At 42.7% G+C, this 17,850-nt stretch overlaps 1 protein-coding gene across 2 annotated transcripts in view; it reads left to right on the plus strand.

Moving 5' to 3' along the window:
- KIF5C (kinesin family member 5C) overlaps positions 1 to 17,850 on the plus strand; it is a 142,130-nt gene that overhangs the window by 37,030 nt on the left and 87,250 nt on the right. The window contains exon 2 of one of the 2 annotated variants that reach the window (XM_012807127.1): positions 15,370 to 15,460. The exons of the other annotated variant lie outside the window; for it this stretch is intronic. Within the exon in view, the coding sequence (XP_012662581.1) occupies positions 15,370 to 15,460 (91 nt within the window). The remainder of the gene's footprint in view (positions 1 to 15,369; positions 15,461 to 17,850) is intronic. 2 annotated transcript variants of the gene reach the window in all.

Genomic DNA, 17,850 nt, shown 5'->3' on the forward strand with positions numbered 1-17,850 from the left:
AAGTTAAAGGGTGGACTCCAGAGAGGTTGTGATCAACTCATGGTCACTCCAGCTGCTGCGAAGTTTGCTCCCCATGAAGTGAGATCTCTTTGGATTTAATAGGCGGTGTGGTTCAGGGAACTAGGGCATAGAAGTCAGGCAGACCTGGGCTTGCCTGGGACCTGGGATCTGCCTCCTACCAGTTGAGTGATGCTGGGGAACCGACATGTTCTCCCTGTCACACGGAGGGTGAGAGCCCCAGTTGTGTGGGATTTTTCTGAGGATACAAGGTTGTTGACATGAGGTACCCTTGGATTCTCTCTCTGCCTTGATTTCTGGACTATTTGGATAACTCATCAGTTAGTGTGCTTGAACTTGGAGATTGAAGGAAGAGAGGTGATCTCTGAAGAGTGTTTTGAGATTTAAAGATGAGGATCCTTCCTGGTCCTCACTGATAGATTGAGCTGACTTCTCTAAGTGACGTGTAGCCCGTGACTCATCGTGGAGACCAGTGAATCAGACTCGTGGGCACTTGTGAGAGCTTGTCATGTGGTTCTTTCTCATCCATGTTTGAGCCATGGGCCCACCCACCTCCTAACTCCCTCCTGACGCACCCTTTACTTTCTATCTGTGTTGCCCGCTCCTCGGTCCAAGCTGTCCCGTGTCTCTCTGGACTTCTACAATGGCCTCCACACTGGTCTTCATGTTTGTCTTCTTCACATTTCCTCCCCAAACCTCAGATCCCCACACAGCAGCCAAAACAGAAAGCAGATCAGGCCATTCCTTTGTTTCAAAGTCCATTACAGATGTCCTTGCCACGGGGCTTTCCAGAATTGGCCTGTGCCTGTCTCTGCTTCCATCATCTCATTCCATCCTGCCCCTTGCCCTCTCTAAATACACTGGACCACTTTCCAACAGGCCAGGTGCTTCCTAGCCCAAGGCTGAGCTTTTCTGATTCCCTGTCCTTGCCTGGTGCCCTTCCTGTGGCTGGTGGGCCTCCAGGCCTGTGCTCTGATGTCAGCCGCCTCTGAGTATCACAACACTAGCTGGCGTCATCTTTGTTATGACTTGGTGTCCATTGCTTGCCTGCTACCACTCCATTAGGATAAAATCTACATAAGGAAAGGAAATCCACCTGTCTCATCCCTGCTGCGTTCCTGGTGTCTAGGACGGTACTGGTACATAGAAGATTCTGTCAGTATTTGTGGAATAAAGCAGTGAGGAGGAGAAACTCTAGTGCTGTAATATTGTTTGGAATATGGTTAGCTGTGTGGGTGGGCAGAGCACTGATTATGCCAGTGTTCAGGAAGATGTGATAACAGTGAGTGGAGTCTAAGAGAGAGCCCTCCCAGCTCTGTATATAAGGAAGTCGGGAATCACCCCTGAAGCAGGAAGGTTGTATGGTGGTGGGGCACTGGGTCTAGTGAATTGGGTCTTTGTGGATGGGAGTCTGCACAGTGGGAAATCATGAACTCTGAAATCAGATCCTCCTGCCTCTGCTCCTTACGAGCTGTGGACAATTACGTATTGTTTATGAACTCTGATTTCCCCACCTGTAAAGTGCGAATAATATTGCCATCCTGGAAGCGTTGTTGTGAAGATTCAAGATAGTCTATATCTGGCGCATGGCCCCACTCAGTAAGTGGCAGCTTTAATCTTGGAGTGAACTCTTCAAATTCCTATTAATTCAACACATGACACCAGAGCCCTAACTTAATTAAATAACTACTAATGTAAACACTTAGTAATTTTCATAAATGCTGCAGGAAATCCAAAGATGGGTAAGATAAGGAACATGTCCTTTTACACAGCTAAAAATCTGTGAAAAAGTGAGGTAAGTTACAAAGCTAATAATGTGCGCAGTGCTTTGCAGTTTGTAAAGTGATTTTACATGCTTTTTGTTTGGCGCTCATGAGCAAAAAGTGAAGCACATATAACCTTGGGTTTTGTGACCCTGTGCAAGCCAGCAACCTCTCTGACCCTGACTGTGTCACTTGTCAAATGCAGAGGGGTAGTTAAATTAAAGAATAGTTGTGAGAAATCTGTATTGCACCCCAGGTAAAGCATGGGGTCTGGGACGTGAGAGTCGCTTAAATATATTAGCCCTCTGTCACCGTCATCTCTAACCCTGCGGCCTGTTTTCGTTCCATGCGCCGTGCTTCCAGATGACTATAATCTGTAGTAGTTTGTGTCCAGGATATCCTGGAATAATATCAAAGTGCCATGAAGTTCAAAGAAAGAGAATGAGAGAGAGATGGCATCTATTTGAGAGGCTCACTAAAGAATTTATCTTGGGAGAAATAGCAGGTGGATTTGGCAAAGGATACAGAACGCATTGGAAGGAAGAGAGACAAGGAGACCACTTGGAAGCCCTTACAGGAGTCGAGGCAAAAAGTAAGAAGGATTGTTGAGACGCAAAGCAAGAAATAGGCCAACGAAATCAATGACCGCTCTGTGGCCACTGACTGACAGTGGTAAGAGAACTGCATGGGAGAGGGCTCGGAACTGTTCAGCCACGTGACTGCAGGTAGTGGTAGGACAGGGAGGAGGAGGAAGACAGTGAGCGCTCTCTTCAACATATAGTACCTGTTGTTAAGGTCACTTGGGGCAATTTTAATCTGTCAGTTAATACTGTGGGCTTGGGGTTCAGAGTCAGAGGTGGGCTTTGGTGGGTCTTCTGCACACAGCTATGGCAGAAACTACAGGAGTATTTGAGCTTTTGAACTCCTGGCCTCAAGTGATCCTCCCACCTTCACCTCCCAGAGTGCTAGGATTACAGGTATGAGCCACTGTGCCCAGCCCCAAAGTGTATTTAAGTCAAAAGGAAGGAGCCAGTGCAGAGGGAAATATTGGAAGGAAACACAGAATGGGAATTGATGAACACAGGCTCCCTTCTCAAGGAGAAGGTGCCAGTAAGCGAAACTTCATACCTGAGTCTGGGTGTAATTCAACTGTTATTGCCTTGGATAGTTGAGCAAAAGCTGCTTGGAATTACAAGTTTAAACGTGATCTGCTGTCCCATCCTAGACTGGCTGTGAAGCAGGTGGCTTTTGCCTTTGGTTCTTTCCCCCTGATCACAGATTTTCCCTGTGTGGCTTGGGAAACCCTTCCCTCTCTCCTCCCCTCCACTCCCTGCCCTCTTTCCTCCCCATCTCCTTGACCCCACACTTCATGATTCAGAACTGAGCAACTGGTTTATCTTGGCTCTGTTAGCTAATGAATGTGATAAGCTAATTGCTGCTCCCGGCAGAAGACTGGAAGAGCCACTTTGTTAGCCTTTCTGGAGCCACAGTCTTCTTTTGTCTAGCAGTGGTGGCAGGGTTTGGGGTGCAGCAAGAAGTGTGAGAGAGTTTGCTCTTCCAATTCCATTTGTGTTGGTACCCAGTCCTTGTAGTCCTCAGGTGTTGAAAAGTAGGGTGCCTCATCCTCCAAGGTAAATTAACAGTTTTTTAAAGGATGGAAAGCTGATGACTTAAAACTGCTTCTTTTACACTTTCTGGTTACAAAATTGTGGCTGCATTCAGCAACACTTAAGTATTTATATAAATATAAATGCAAATAAAAATAAGTAAATAAATAAGTATGTTTCATGCCTCAAACATTTAATCTGCCGATCAGGCAACATCCTTTCTCCTGAGTAAGGACTGAGTCTCCCTGGACTGGGATGCGTGAGCCTTATATAGACCAAGTTCCAGCGGGTTCATCCAAGGCTTACCTGGCTGTTGAACACTCCACTGGAGTTTGCATCCCGCAGCCCCCTTTCTAGTGCTAATGCACTATTGGTTAGGAGATATGTTAGGCACCAAGGGAAGCACAGCCACCAATCTTGCACTTAATGGCTATAGCTGGTTTTGGTTAGTGTAATTATTCTCTTTTGTAGGATACTTTTTCTGTAATTTATGGGTTCTTTTTTTAACCTGTCATATGTAGAAACAGGCCATTGCACTCTGGGTTCTACTTCACCATGTTCTAAACCTAAATATGGGGAATTCTTAGAAAATCTATGGTTGGGAGTTAAGCATGTTCTTGGAGGAATAGTTACAAGATGCAATATGGTGTTATGGATAGAAGGGTTGGCTGGAAACCAGAAATTCTGGATCCTGGCCTCTGCTCAAATTGTTGCCTTGCACATGGCCACGGGAAGTTATTCTCCATTCCCAGAAAGGGAAGCTCCTATTCTTGTCTTGTCCCCCAAAGCACAAGGAACACGTGGACCCAAGCAACCTGAACATACTATCAAAGTAAAATTGCTGTTTGGTATGTGGGATGGTTATAATTACATAAGTTGCTTCTGGAGAGTGAAACAAAATTAATAGAATATTAATTCTGTTGGCAGTCAATATTTTCAGTGTGTGTTTCTCGGAAGCCTCAGTGTGCATCACGTTTAGCCAAGTGAAGGTCTGGGTAAAAGCTTTTACATGTGCCATCCCATGGGTCCCTTTGCTGGCAAGGCCAAGCCGTGAATCTCAGTGCACCTGGTGGAGGTGTGTCAAGTGGCAGAATGACCACGTTGCACTGAACCGTGCCAGGAAACACCACCGGAGCCCTGTGCCCTGGAAAGGAGGCTCAGCGTTTTCCTTGTTACCTTTCATTTGGCAAAATAAATCCTCCCTCTGCCTTCAGTGAAATGACTTTTTTACCTCCTCTCCAGGGAGCAGAGTTTGATTTTTTCAGACTTGACTTGGCAGAAGGCTAGATCTGCTGAAATAACCATGGCAGCAATTTCTGTTCATTTCTCTGAGCATACAGAACACTCAGCTCCCGTTCTCAGGCCGTACGTGGTCAAGGCAGAAGCCATTCTTAGGGGAAAATCACAGCACTCCTGCTGTGTGTTATTTATAGCAATGTCAGAGCCAGAAAGGTTCAATCTTTCACTTTCCAGAGAGGAAGAGGCCCAGAAGATACAGGTAAAATGGTTAAGGTCACAAAGCACTTGAGGGGCCAGATCCTGGATGAGAGTCAGTTGCCTTGACTTTTTGCCACCCCCTGCGGGTACAGGGGCAGTTTAGGGTACAGAACAGTTAGAGGGAGAAGAACTTGGGGGTGAGGGAGAAAGGAGTTCATTATATTTTGATCTGAAATGAAAATCACATATAAATGAGAACCTTATTTTTGAAACACAGATTCCATTATTCTCTTTAACAGAACTAACACTTCTGTCTTCGATGTGCCTGTAAAGCCAGGCGATAATTCTGAATTTTTTCATTATCACTCGGGCAGTTTGCCTTTCCAGAGCGTTTTTTCGTAGCTGTCTGAGATCTTGACAGCGCCTGTGTGTCCACACAGCAGGAATTTTGGCAGGAGGGAAAGAATCGTAGCTTGGTTTCCTGCAGGAAGAAGGCTTACAAGATTCATTCTGGTGGTTGCTTTTGTTCATTCTCGATATGCAGAGTGGCTGCCATTGCCTTGGCAACTCCATCAGAGGCCAGTCGCTGCTTTGTGGACGTCTGTTTCATTGTAGACCCTCCTGGGAGCAGCCTTGGCTTTGGCCGGAACTGGCACCAGCTACTTTCCTTGGGGCACAGAGCCAGAGTCGGGGTCGGGGGCGGAGAAGAGAGTCTGGGGCTGGTTCTGGCTTAGCATTTGTATCTGGGGCACGCAGTGGAGTGGAGGGCTCTGCTGACCCAAGAAATCAGTGTGACCCGAGAGTCTCCTCGTGAGGCCGCCCCTGCAGATTGGTGGACCTGGCAGAGGATGTGACGGTGTTGGGAGAGAGCTGGTGTTCACTGCCAGGTACAGGACGTTTTGCCCTAAGGCCCACAGTGGGGTTTTCCTTTGTTCGGAATTTGCAGACACCAGCTCCAGATCAGTGGGAGGGGAGATGATGGGGTAAAGTGGAGTGAAGCGCTGCAGAAAGACAGGGTGACTTCAGGACTGCTAAAATATTGGAGGTGGGAGGTGAGAATGGTGGGAAACACATGAAGTTTCCCACACCCCACCCCATTTGAGGGAGTCCTGCACCCCCTCTAATCTCACTGGGCCTATGCAACAGGCATTAGTCGCCATCATCATCTCTTTTTTTTTTTTTTCCTTTTTTCTTTTTATTGAATGGTAACTATGTACATTAATGCACTTCTGGGGTACAGTGTGGGGTTTTCACATGCAATCTGAAATACTTCCATCAAACTGCTCAACACAGCCTTCATGTCATTTTCTCAGTTATTGCTTTAAAACATTCACATTCTACTCTTAGAAAGATTCACCTGTAATCTCTTGATCACCTGTTCTGGACCTGCATGTAGAAGGCACTCTGGTAGGCCAGGGCCTTCAGGAGGCTTTGCTGCTTCTAGAATCATGTAAATTAAAAATTGGTAATCATCTGGGCAGATGTGACCCTTTTGGACTGTGGCTTGGCAAGTGAGCAGCAAGCCCCCTTTTATGAAGGAAAAGGTACCCCTTTTATGAAGGAAAAGGTACCTTTTTTCTTTCCATTTTCCAGGGTAGTGTCCCAAAGTCACAGGCATGTTCAATTTTAACAAGAAATTCAATTTTCTCCACCCCCCCAATGTGATAACTCCATATTTGACAGGGATTCTACAAGTTTGGAATCTTTTAAGACCTATTGAATGAAAGGTCTTTGGGAGAAAAATGTCTGGGATTTTGCCTTACTTCGACTTCCAAAAAAGCACACAATGAGACTAGGATGGAAGTGCAAGTTTCTTTGGGAGGTGATCTTAGGAGTTGCAGACCAGGAGGGCTGGTAGGAGCCTGAGGTGTGACACTTGGGTGTAAGGGTAATGGTTCCTGAGCTGGTACATTGTGGGAAATCGCTACTTTTTAGCAGTTCCTTTAAGGAATCACTGCTTGGAAAGTTTGGTGTAATGTAAGTGCCTGGTAAAAGGTGGCCACCAAATCCTCTTTTTATAGAAAGACACTGACCACATCTTTCGCATCTCCTAAACACTGGACACTCAGTAGATCCTTTATTTACATGGTCATATCTAGTCCTCACTGGCTGCCTGGGTTCTGGGAATTATTGGCTCCTCTTCACCGATGACAGCCTCAGAGATGGGCCTCCATAGCTTCTGCAAGATGCTTCTTTCATTTGGGGCCTTTTTTGTGCATGTTAATAGCACAACAGTATGTTACAATGCCTGGAATATCCCTTTATCAGTAATATATATTGAAATAAATTTTATGGCATGTTAAGCGCCTTTTTTTTTGGCGGTTTTTGGCCGGGGCTGGCTTTGAACCCACCACCTCCGGCATATGGGGCCAGGGCCCTACTCCTTTGAGCCACAGGCGCTGCCCTTAAGTGCCAATTTAAAAATTTCTCTTAGATACAAGTCAATACCGTAAGGAGATATCACTTCATACCCATTAGGGTGGCTGTCATAAAGGAGATAGTTAATAAAAAGTGTTGACAAGGATATGGAGAATTTGGAACCTTTATACACAGCTGATGGGAACATAAAATGGTATAGCCACTTTGGAAAACAACCTGGCAGTTCTTCAAAAAGTTAAACATAGGCTATATGATCCAGCAATTCCATTCCTATGTATATACCCAGAAGAAATGAAATCATACGTCCACATAAAAACTTGGATGTGAATGTTCACAGCAAAAAACAACCCAATGTCCTATCAGCTGATGGATGGACACCCAAAACAGTGTATGCATACAATGGAATTAGTCACAAAAGTGAAGGAAGTACTAATTCCTGCTACAACATGGGTGAACCTTGAAAACATGCTAAGCGAAAGAAGTCAGTCACAAAAGGCCACATACTATATGATTCCATTTATATAAAATGTCCAGAGCAGGCACATTTATAAAGACAGAAAGTAGATTAGTGGTTGTCTTGAGCACGGGAGACAGAGGGATGGGAGCGACTGCTGATGGTGGTAGCGTTTCTTTTAAGGGTGATGAAAATGTTCTGGAATTAGACAGTGTGATGTTTGCTTCACTTCAGGAATAGTCTAAAAACCACTGAATTGTACACTTTTATTAAAGCCGTAAATTTTATGATATATCAATTATATTCAATAAACAAAACAAGACCTTCTGGCAGGATATTTATGTTGATAAAAAATGAGTATCACGGACTTCTGATTTTTAGTTAGTATTTTGGAAACATTCTTTCAGGTTGTTTTTTTTTAATTTTTAAAAATTTTTTAGAGACAGAGTCTCACTTTATTGCCCTTTAGGTAGAGTGCTGTGGCATCACTGCTCACAGCAACCTCTAACTCCTGGGCGTAGGTGATTCTCTTGCCTCAGACTCCTGAGTAGCTGGGACTACAGGCACCTGCCACAACACCTGGCTATTTTTGTGTGTGTGTGTTGCAGTTTGGCTGGGGCAGGGTTCGAGCCCACCACCCTCAGCATATGGGACCAGTTCCCTACCCACTGAGCTACAGGCCCTTTTCAGGTTGTCATGAAAGCCCTTCACAGTCTGAGTTTACTCTTATTTCATTTTTTCTTGTGCAAACGAATATAAAGGTTTATAGATGTGTTAACCTTGGACATCTTTGGAGTCCTTCAAGTCAAAATAAATCATACAACTTTTAAGGGGGAAGTATTTTTCTTTTAAAGGAGGAAGTCTTTTTCTTCCTCTCTCAGATAAGAGAGATGTGGAGAGTGAACCATTAGCTCCCAAACTGAAACAAAGCTGCAATGCGGGTAGGCCTGTTTTGTTCTGGAGGGCAGCACCAGGCCTAATGCTTCAAGGAGGCAGCTTTGAAATCAATATCAGAACACTTTCTAACAATTATAGGTAGTTGGGTTGTGAGGAAGTATGTGGCCCCCTCTCAGGGCTCATGGAAACAGGTGTTGTACATTGATTGAAGGAGGTTGGACTGGCTGATGCTCAAGTTCATGTGAACTTTTAAGAGACTCTAGTTCTGATTCTCCTGTGGTCCTACTACATCTCCATGGCAGTGACTCTTTGTTCATTGAGCTAATTAATTACAGTAGAACCTCAACCTCTATAAGTTGACTACTCAAGGGGCTGTAACAACTGGTCAACATACGGAGGTGGTTAACAGAAGGAACTAGGCCTGTTGTACTGATATGTACATGTGGTGCATGTCCAGGCAATGAAAATTAGGTCAACTTAAGGAGGTGGTTGATGTAGGAAGGTGGTCAGCTACGAAGGTTCTATTGTATATATTTGGAAATAATTTGGAATTGATTAGGAAGAAAGCAGGAGGAAAAAAAGGACCAGAGGCTCATACTTATTGTTTCCTTGGTGATTAGAGAGAGCAAGTGATTTTAAAGCAGATTTCTAGAGCATTAGAAGGGAGACAGGAACTGGATGCCGGGCGTGGACCTGCAGCCTACCTAACTGGCCTCAGACCGTTTACCCTCTCTTGATCTCACCTTATTTACAAAAGATGAGGTTCATTTGGGATGAACCTTGGAGAACCTTTTGGTTTTGAAAACTTCTAGAAGTTTTCTTAATACCTTCAACTTACCATAGCCTTGAATCTGTCTTTCCTTAGCCTCTGACCAGCCTTTGTCTCTTTTTATTCTCTCTGTTGAAAAGAATGTTTGCCACATGCAGGCCACCATTTTTCTTGCCAATCTTGCCCTTCTTCTCAGATCATCAGCCCTTTTCTCTTTAGTGCTTTCATGTCAGTCCCACCTTCATGGTTAATACGTTCTTTTTTTTTTTTTTTTGGGACAGAACCTCAAGCTTTTGCCCTAGGTAGAGTGCTGTGACATCACAGCTCACAGCAACCTCCAACTCCTGGGCTCAAGTGATTCTCCTGCCTCAACCTCCCAAGTAGCTGGGACTACAACGCCTGGCTATTTTTTGGTTGCAGCCGTCATTGTTGTTTGGTGGGCGGGGCTAGAGTCGAACCCACCAGCTCAGGTGTATGTGGCTGGCGCCTTAGCCACTTGAGCCCCAGGTGCTGAGCCATTAGTAGGTTCTTGACTGTTGTAGGATTCAGTAGGAGTCTCAGATCCCTTTGCTTTAGCGTTCATATGAGTCTTAGTATATGCTGTTTTAGATGTCTCCTGCTTTTCCAATAAATCAAAAGTTTCTTAGGAAAACAGCACTGTGTAAAGGAAGAACACTTGAAATCAGAGCCTTGAAATTATTTCCCCGAAGGAATAGAGCTGATAATGTGGCTCACTTATAGTTTTCGTTTTATAATACCCACCTTGGGTATACCTGTAGCTCAGTGGCTAGGGTGCCAGCCACATACACCCAAGCTGGCGGGTTTGAACTCAGCAGCCCAGGCCTGCCAACCAACAGTGACAACTACAACCAAAAAATAGCTGGGCATTGTGGCAGGCACCTGTAGCCCCAGCTACTTGGGAGGCTGAGGCAAGAGAATCACGTAAGCCCAAGAGTTTTAGGTTGTTGTAAGCTGTGACATCATGGCACTCTACTGAGGGCCACATAGTGAGACTCTGTCTCAAAAATAATAATAATACCCAGCTCATAGAGTTACTGTGTGAATTCAGTGAGATTGTACAAGGGTTTCAGTCATAGTGGTTGATGACAGTGTTGAGAAGGTGGTCAGCCCAGGTTGAAAGAACTCTGTTGTCTACCGTGCTTTCAGGAGGGACATCACTTAAGCACCTGGGACAGGGAGCTAATGACCGTTCTCAGTAATCAGAATACAGTACTCCCCAGTGTCTGAAAATTCTACAAAGTGAGTTTAAATCTCTCTGTGGAAATTTTAGTTTGCTTTTTTTCCTTTTGTTTCTTTCTTAGTAAAGATAAAAGAAAGATCATTCAGATCATTGGCAACCGTTGGTCACAACTCTTGGTCAGTCTCAGGGATTGTTACTAGATTATTTCTTTATTGTCTCTCCTTGGGGATAATTAATTTCACTTTCCTCAACATCCCTTTTGAGTGCCCATCTTCTGAATGTTTACAGGAGTTATTTTTTGCTTTCCAGGCTACATTCTTATCAACTTGGTTACAGTTGTTGAGTAATGGGTCAAATGTATTAATAGGCAGGCCATATGGTTCATAGACACTTTGGTCTCAGCAACTTGATAGGAATTCTGGTGGTATGATTTTATTTTAAATTAAGTATAAAAGTGTAAGAACCATCTGTTCTTTTTTTATGTGATCCTGGTAAGTTATTAATTTTAGTTACACTGCTCCTATGCAATTAGCACTGTTATACGTGGAGGCTTCATGGTAAAGCTGGTGTCCTTTATTTTCAGTAGTAGCGTGTGCGGAGTATGTATATCTCTTGCAGATCTTCATAAACTGAAGTAAGTTTGCCTATATGCGAACTCAGGTCTTGGGATTTATATGGCTTCTGTTTCATGGTGGTTAAATGCTTTAATTGTAGGGGTCCATTTGATTGTTTGAGAATAGGTCACATTACTAATTACTGTGGAGCAAACCAAATAGGGTATTGTGATAGAGTGGTGCCAGGGTGGGCTGCTTTAGTTAGGATCATGATAGCCCTCAAGGGAAGATAAGTTTGAGTTGAGTTCTAAAGGGTGATTAGAAGGCAGACAAATGAAGATCTGTGGTAAGCCACGTGGAGATGTGCAGACAGAAAATTCTAAGGGGAAGAAAGGGTTAGGGGCAAAGACTATGCACAGAAAAACAAGCATGGTGCAGAAAGAAGTCCTTTGGGCCACACTGTCGTGAGAGGAGGAATAATGCAGCAGCTGAGGTCATTGAGGGTCTACTCTAAGAACAATTGTGGCCATTGGAGGGTTTTAGGAGAGGAGATGAGCAACTAATTTATAGTTTTAGGAAGTTTACGCTGCCTGCTAAGTGGAAATTGAATTGTTTGGAACAAGAATGGTAGCATAGAGACCAGACAGGAGGCTACAGTTGTGTAGAAGTGATCAATGGAGAAATGATAGACTAACTTTGTGTGGTATTGTGGTATGTACAGCGAGAAGTGATAGAATTTGGGATTTTTTTTGGATATGGAATCTATTGAAAGATTCTGAGGTTTTCAGTTTGAGTAGTGAGGTGATTGGTGGTATAGTTCTTGCTCAGATGCAGAGGGCTTGATGGTTGTTTTTTGGCCAGTTAAATTTGATATGGCTAACAGATACCCACATGGAAATGTCTAGTGAGCATATGAATCTGAGGGTTAGATGAGAGGTGAAGGCTGAAATATTCATTTAAAATACATGAAGGTCAAGAATATCGACAGAGAAAGGCTGAGGTCTGGGTCCTGAATATGCCATCATTTAAAAGTTTGAAAGAGACTCCAGCAAAGGACATAGACAGAGGTAGCCAGGAAGGTTGGAGAGAACCAGGTGCCTAACAGACGTCTCTGTAGCAAAAGAGGTTCCCCAAGGAGTAACTGTGACCTCATCAGTCAGATCCAAGTGTTAGTACTCAGAACTCATATTAAAGTGCAATTCCAAAGTTTATTTCATAGCTGTTAACTCAGTGACAATTAGATCAAGCTGGGCCCAACACCTGCCTAAGGAGATCCTCAGCCACAGTGGGATCAGAAAAGGAGAATGTTTTCTCCTTTGGGGCCAGGAGGAAAGGGTCTCTTTTCAAGTTTTGATCAGAATTTGTGAGATTTTTTTTGTACCATTGCTAAAGCAGCTAAAAGATAATTAGTTTTGCTGTTGGCATTTTAATGGCAATCATATATGTAGCTGATAGGACTGTGCCACAAGTTGGTTCTTTGGAACTATTCAGTAACTGAATTCTTTTTTTTTGAGATAAGAGTCTCACTGTGTCGCCCTTGTAGAGTGGTATAGCATCATAGCTCACAGCAACCTCAAACTCAAGCGATTCTCTTGCTTCAGCCTCCTGAGTAGCTGGGACTATAGGTGCCCACCATAACACCTGGCTATTTTTAGAGACAGGATCTTGCTCTTACCCAGGCTGGTCTCGAACTAGTGAGCTCAGGCAATCCACCCACTTTGGCCTCCCAGAGTGTTGGGATTACAGGTGCCAGGCCCTCAGTAACTGAATTCTAATCAATCTCTTTCATGGTTTTAAGGGTCACCTAAATTAAAAGCCTATAACTAACTCAGTATAAGAAAGGATGCATACAAATGTTTATATTTTAACCTACTTGACGTGTTAATCCTGACAAGATAGGTCTCATAACAAATTATTTTTTTCTATTAAATCATAGCTGTGTACATTAATGCAATCATGGAGTACAACGTGCTGGTTTTATATACAATTTGAACTGTTTTCATCAAACTGGTTAACATAGCTTTCACAGCATTTTCTTAGTTATTATGTTAAGACTTTTATATTCTACACATAGTAAATTTCACACTTAACCCTTGTAAGATGTTTTTACATTTTATGTTTTCTTAGTATCAACCCCGTGGTAGTGACCTAAAGGCAGCTTTTCTGTTTGGGAGTTAACTGTCAGTTACAGGGAATTACTGCATTATGTGTTATCATTTGATAAATTATATTATTTAAGTGAGGAGTAGGAATTCTTGTACCTCTTGAAGTGAAAGCATAATGTACTCCAATAAACATTTTAAATTGAAGGACAAAACTGGGGAGTTCTACTTTTTTGTACCATGTACTATAATTTAATAGGTCATTTTGTCTGCAGTATTGTGTTTTCTCAAAACCCAAAACCAGGATCAAGTTATAAATAAGATAGCTTATTTTGGTGATTCTCATTAAATTTGGAGAAATAGTAGATTTGTTTTAAATTAAGCAAAGCTGCATTTTCTTTCCAGGAGGTTCAAGGGATGACAACTACATTAGAACCTCTGTAAGTTGACCACCCAAGGACCGTAACAAACTGGTCAACATACAGAGGGAGTCAACATACAGAACTAGGCCTTAATACATGTGGTGCATGTCTGGTCTATGAAAATTAGGTCAAGTTAAGGGGGTGGTGAGTGTCGGGAGGTAGTCAACTATGGGAGGTACGTAGGCAAAATCTGTCAATGTTTATTCTTACCTTTTACTCCACCGTCATTTAGTTGAATATTATAAGTAGGTAAAGCTGGTAAGAACATAGTAGGCTGAGAATTGCCAATAGATTGTGGTGAGGAATATTCTCTTGGTTATTTAATCAAATACTTGGTTCCCTAACTGAAGGAGACTTACCGGGAATAAATTGTCAGAAAATGTTTCTATTCCACAATTTTAGTAGAAGGACTCTATTTTTGCTGCTTTGCATAAAAACAAGATTTTTATGGTATGTGAAAGTTCTCCATTTTTCCAAGATCAAACTGAAAGTAGCTCATTTACCTGGTGAGCTCAATCCCATTTTCAAAGACTGAAGCTCAGGATGTAGGATTTTACTTCCATCCAGCTCTACCCAAGTGAGGCAGGAGTAAAACGTTAAGCCGGTCTGACAGCTGTGTACTTATTTTGTGTGAAGGTTATAAGCTGTAACAAGCCTTGCCCTTGGATCCTTCAGTAGCAGTTATCTTCCTGTGGAGTCACACTGTCCTTGGGTGGTTCCTGGTGTGCAGAACCACTCGTAGGAGGTGCAGAGTGGGAGTGAAGGAGGCTGTTGGCTCTTCTCTTCTCTCCCTTCTCTTCTCCTGCCCTCCCCTCTGCCTTGTGGGGAACCTGAAGATGAAGGGCCTTGAAGGGCCTCCTGGTGGGTCGGGCTGTGGGAAAGGGTGCACAGCCCTGGGCCTGGCACATAAATGCTCAGTAACTCCTTGAGTACTGAGTGATTGGACATCAGGGCTGATTTAGTCTTTTTGATTTACTGTAGAGAAGGGCTCCCTTTGTCTTGGGAGCCCAGACCCAGTTAAGGCACCACTTACATGTGGGAAAAGAAAACACAAGAATTCTTTGGGACACAAAGCAATAATATCTTCGTGATAAGAGCAGCTTCTTCAATCTGTTCGTGCCATTTTCCCGTTGAATAAAATCCAAGCACATCACCTTGGCTAGCAGAGCCAGTATGAACTGGCTCCCGATTTCCTTGCCGATCTCATCTTGTACCGTCCTCCAGTTCCTTGAACATACCAGGCCCTTTGCTGTCTGCTCAGCATCTGAGCCTCTGACGTTCTGATCTCTTAAAGATCCGCCTAACTGGTACGTCTTTAGTGAGACCTTCCTTGCCCTCTCTGTTATCCCCTCTGTCCCGTTATTTTATACCTAGGCATTTTGTGTACTCCTGTGTTTGTTTTCTTATCAGCCATCTGCTCCACTTACCTGAACATTTCACAAAGGAGGACTGTTTTCTGAATTGTTCAGCATGTAGTACAGTGCCTGGCTCAGAGTAAGCTCTCAATAAATATTTATTCAAATGAATGAATGGCTGTCAGCCTACCTTTCTTCAGAAATGTATTTCAAATTAAAAAAAAATTTTTTTTTGTTCTCACATTCTCAAGTTCACACTGTAAAAATTCCTTAGTCTTGGTAAAGAACTGTCTTAAAGAATAGGTTGGTGATTTAGTGCCCGTGGTCTAACTACTAATATTAGCATGTTTTATTCCTAAACTTCTAACATGTTTTTTTTTTCTTTTTTTTCTTTTATCTTTCTTTTTTTAGCAAGGGAAGCCATATGTCTTTGACAGAGTGCTACCTCCCAACACAACCCAAGAGCAGGTTTACAATGCGTGTGCAAAGCAAATTGTCAAAGGTAAGTGCTATTCCTTTATTTCCTCCTGGGCCTTTCAGAGTAATTGAAAACATTAAGTGATATTTGCAGCCCAGGAATCAATGTGCCTTGACTCTAAGAGGCTGGCTAATTGGAAACACTGAATTATAGGCTTGGCTCTGGTCTTGATTTACTATGATGTCAGGCATATTATTAATCTCACTATACCTCCTTTCCAAGGATGTTTCTTTATTTCTTTTGCCACCTCTTTCATTCTGTCACCCCAAAACTTAAAAACAGGGTAAGCCATGTTCACACTATTTCTGTAATGATTTTAAAATACTACTGCAGATGGTATAGAACTTCCTTTTTCCTTTGAAGGAGCGAATATATATTCTTGATGCTCCAGTTTGTACATCTTTGGTTGATTTATTTTGTGCATTTGTGTTCTTTTCCCCAATGTTCCTCAAAAATAAGCCTTAAATGTGGAAAATTCTTGCCATCAGGGAATTTTCTAGTGTCATAGAGCCCTATTGAGCTGTTCTTGCTACTCAACATTCCTTAATTATACTTTAACCTCGCTCACTCTCAGCCATCCCACCCTGATCCTGACACTTGTTCCTCCAAACAGGTAGCCTCAGGCCTACGTTTATGTCTGAGAGATCAGTCCTTTTCTCTGGGATTGGCATTGGCCCTGGAGGATTTGTGTCAAAATAACAGCAGGGAGATGAAGCAATTTACACGTTGCTCTACTTTGCCCTTTCAAATCAGGGACAGGTTGGAGCTTGCATTGGCAGAGCCTGCCATCTGGACAGGGCTAGGGGGCATCTCCTGCTACTTGGCTTTTCATCATCAAATCCTTGCTTTCAAATTTGAATGCTATGGCAACCGTGCTTTCAGATGTCTTGATGCTGCCACCTGTATAGGAAGCTCTGGGTTTAAAAAGCAAGATGTAAAAAAAAAAAAAACTTCATCATTTTAGATCTGCTTGTTTTTAGCGGCTGAGCTGACTAATCTAACTATTTGAAATTCATGAAAATCAGCTCTGGGTGCATCTGTGCAATTAATTCTGACCCTGGACACCTGCGTGGGAGACTCTTGTCAGTATGGAATGTTCCTTGCTGAGGTGTATGGTTATTCACATTCTTGTTACAGACATCAATTAACTTTGAAGGTCTTCATAGTGAGGTTATTACAGAAAACTGAAGAGGTAAAACACATGCCTGAATTCGAGCTCTTTGGAATTAACAGTATAGACCTATATCTGGTGGTAATTTTTGTCTTTTCTCTACTTTTGCTCTTTTGCTTCTCTTTCTATCTAAACATATTTTCTCTCTGTTTTTTACAGTATAGCTTTCTTAGTTTGTTCCTACTCAGCCCTATTTCCCTTCTATTATTGGACTCATTCATATTTTTAATAAAGTAAGATTAATCACATATGTGCCAGAATTTTCTTCTTTTTCTCTTCCCCTTCATTCTCAGAAGCAAATAGTGTTTACCACATGCTGTGCTAAGCATGAGGGCCATTTAAATGCATCCTGCCCTCCCTAAGCTGGCATAATTAGAAATGGATGTAGAAATTTGTATTTAGAAAACAAATCCTGTGATTAGCAAACTATGGTAATAATCTTTGAGTCTTTATTCACTAGAGAAGTTTGGGTCCCTTTGAATGTTTGTATTTTTCTACTGCACGGAATATCAGAAGTGAACAGTCCCTTGGGGGCAGGTCTTGTGCAGATATAACCTAACTCGGGATAACTTGAGACCCAGTATGTGGTGAGCCATACAAAATACTATTTAGAGTAAAATCAGTCTCTGACATGATATGATAAACAGATATTTCCAGGACACCATAAATATAAAATGAGCATACTCATTTGGTAGCAATAAGGGAAGCTTATCCTGTCTTGAATAGAAATTACATATTAGGGAGTGATGAAGGCCTAATTGAACTTTTAAAAATATCCACTCAGGCTAGTGTGAAGAGAAATGACTGTATTTCTGCACCAGCAAGGTAAAACAAAGAGAGATAAGAAAGAACTCCTTGGAACAGATTACTGAGTACAGCTGAGAGATCCTGCTATGAGGAGGCCTGTTTAAATTGGGAATGGGAGATAGTGCCGTGAGGCCTTTTTTCCTCGAGGCCAATAATTAAATCAGATGACTTCTGAAGGTCAATATAATCCCCATGACTCATGATTATGTGGTGGACTGGTGAGTTTTCTTTTCAAGTCTATCTAAACCCTTAATAATTTGGAGCATCTGGAAGCCTCCATTTAATGACATGGCTTTATTCGGTCTCTGTTTTTTTCATTACCTACAACTTCACTGGGTTTGAAAAACATATTTCAAATGGTCGTGGAGTCCTGGAATGGCTCATGCTTTCATCTTTGTCTAGCTGCCTGCTAAAGATGAGGGCTTTTTTTTTTTTT

Source organism: Otolemur garnettii, unplaced genomic scaffold, assembly GCF_000181295.1.
Source record: "Otolemur garnettii isolate 467f Iridium unplaced genomic scaffold, OtoGar3 scaffold00064, whole genome shotgun sequence".
NCBI lineage: Eukaryota > Metazoa > Chordata > Mammalia > Primates > Galagidae > Otolemur > Otolemur garnettii.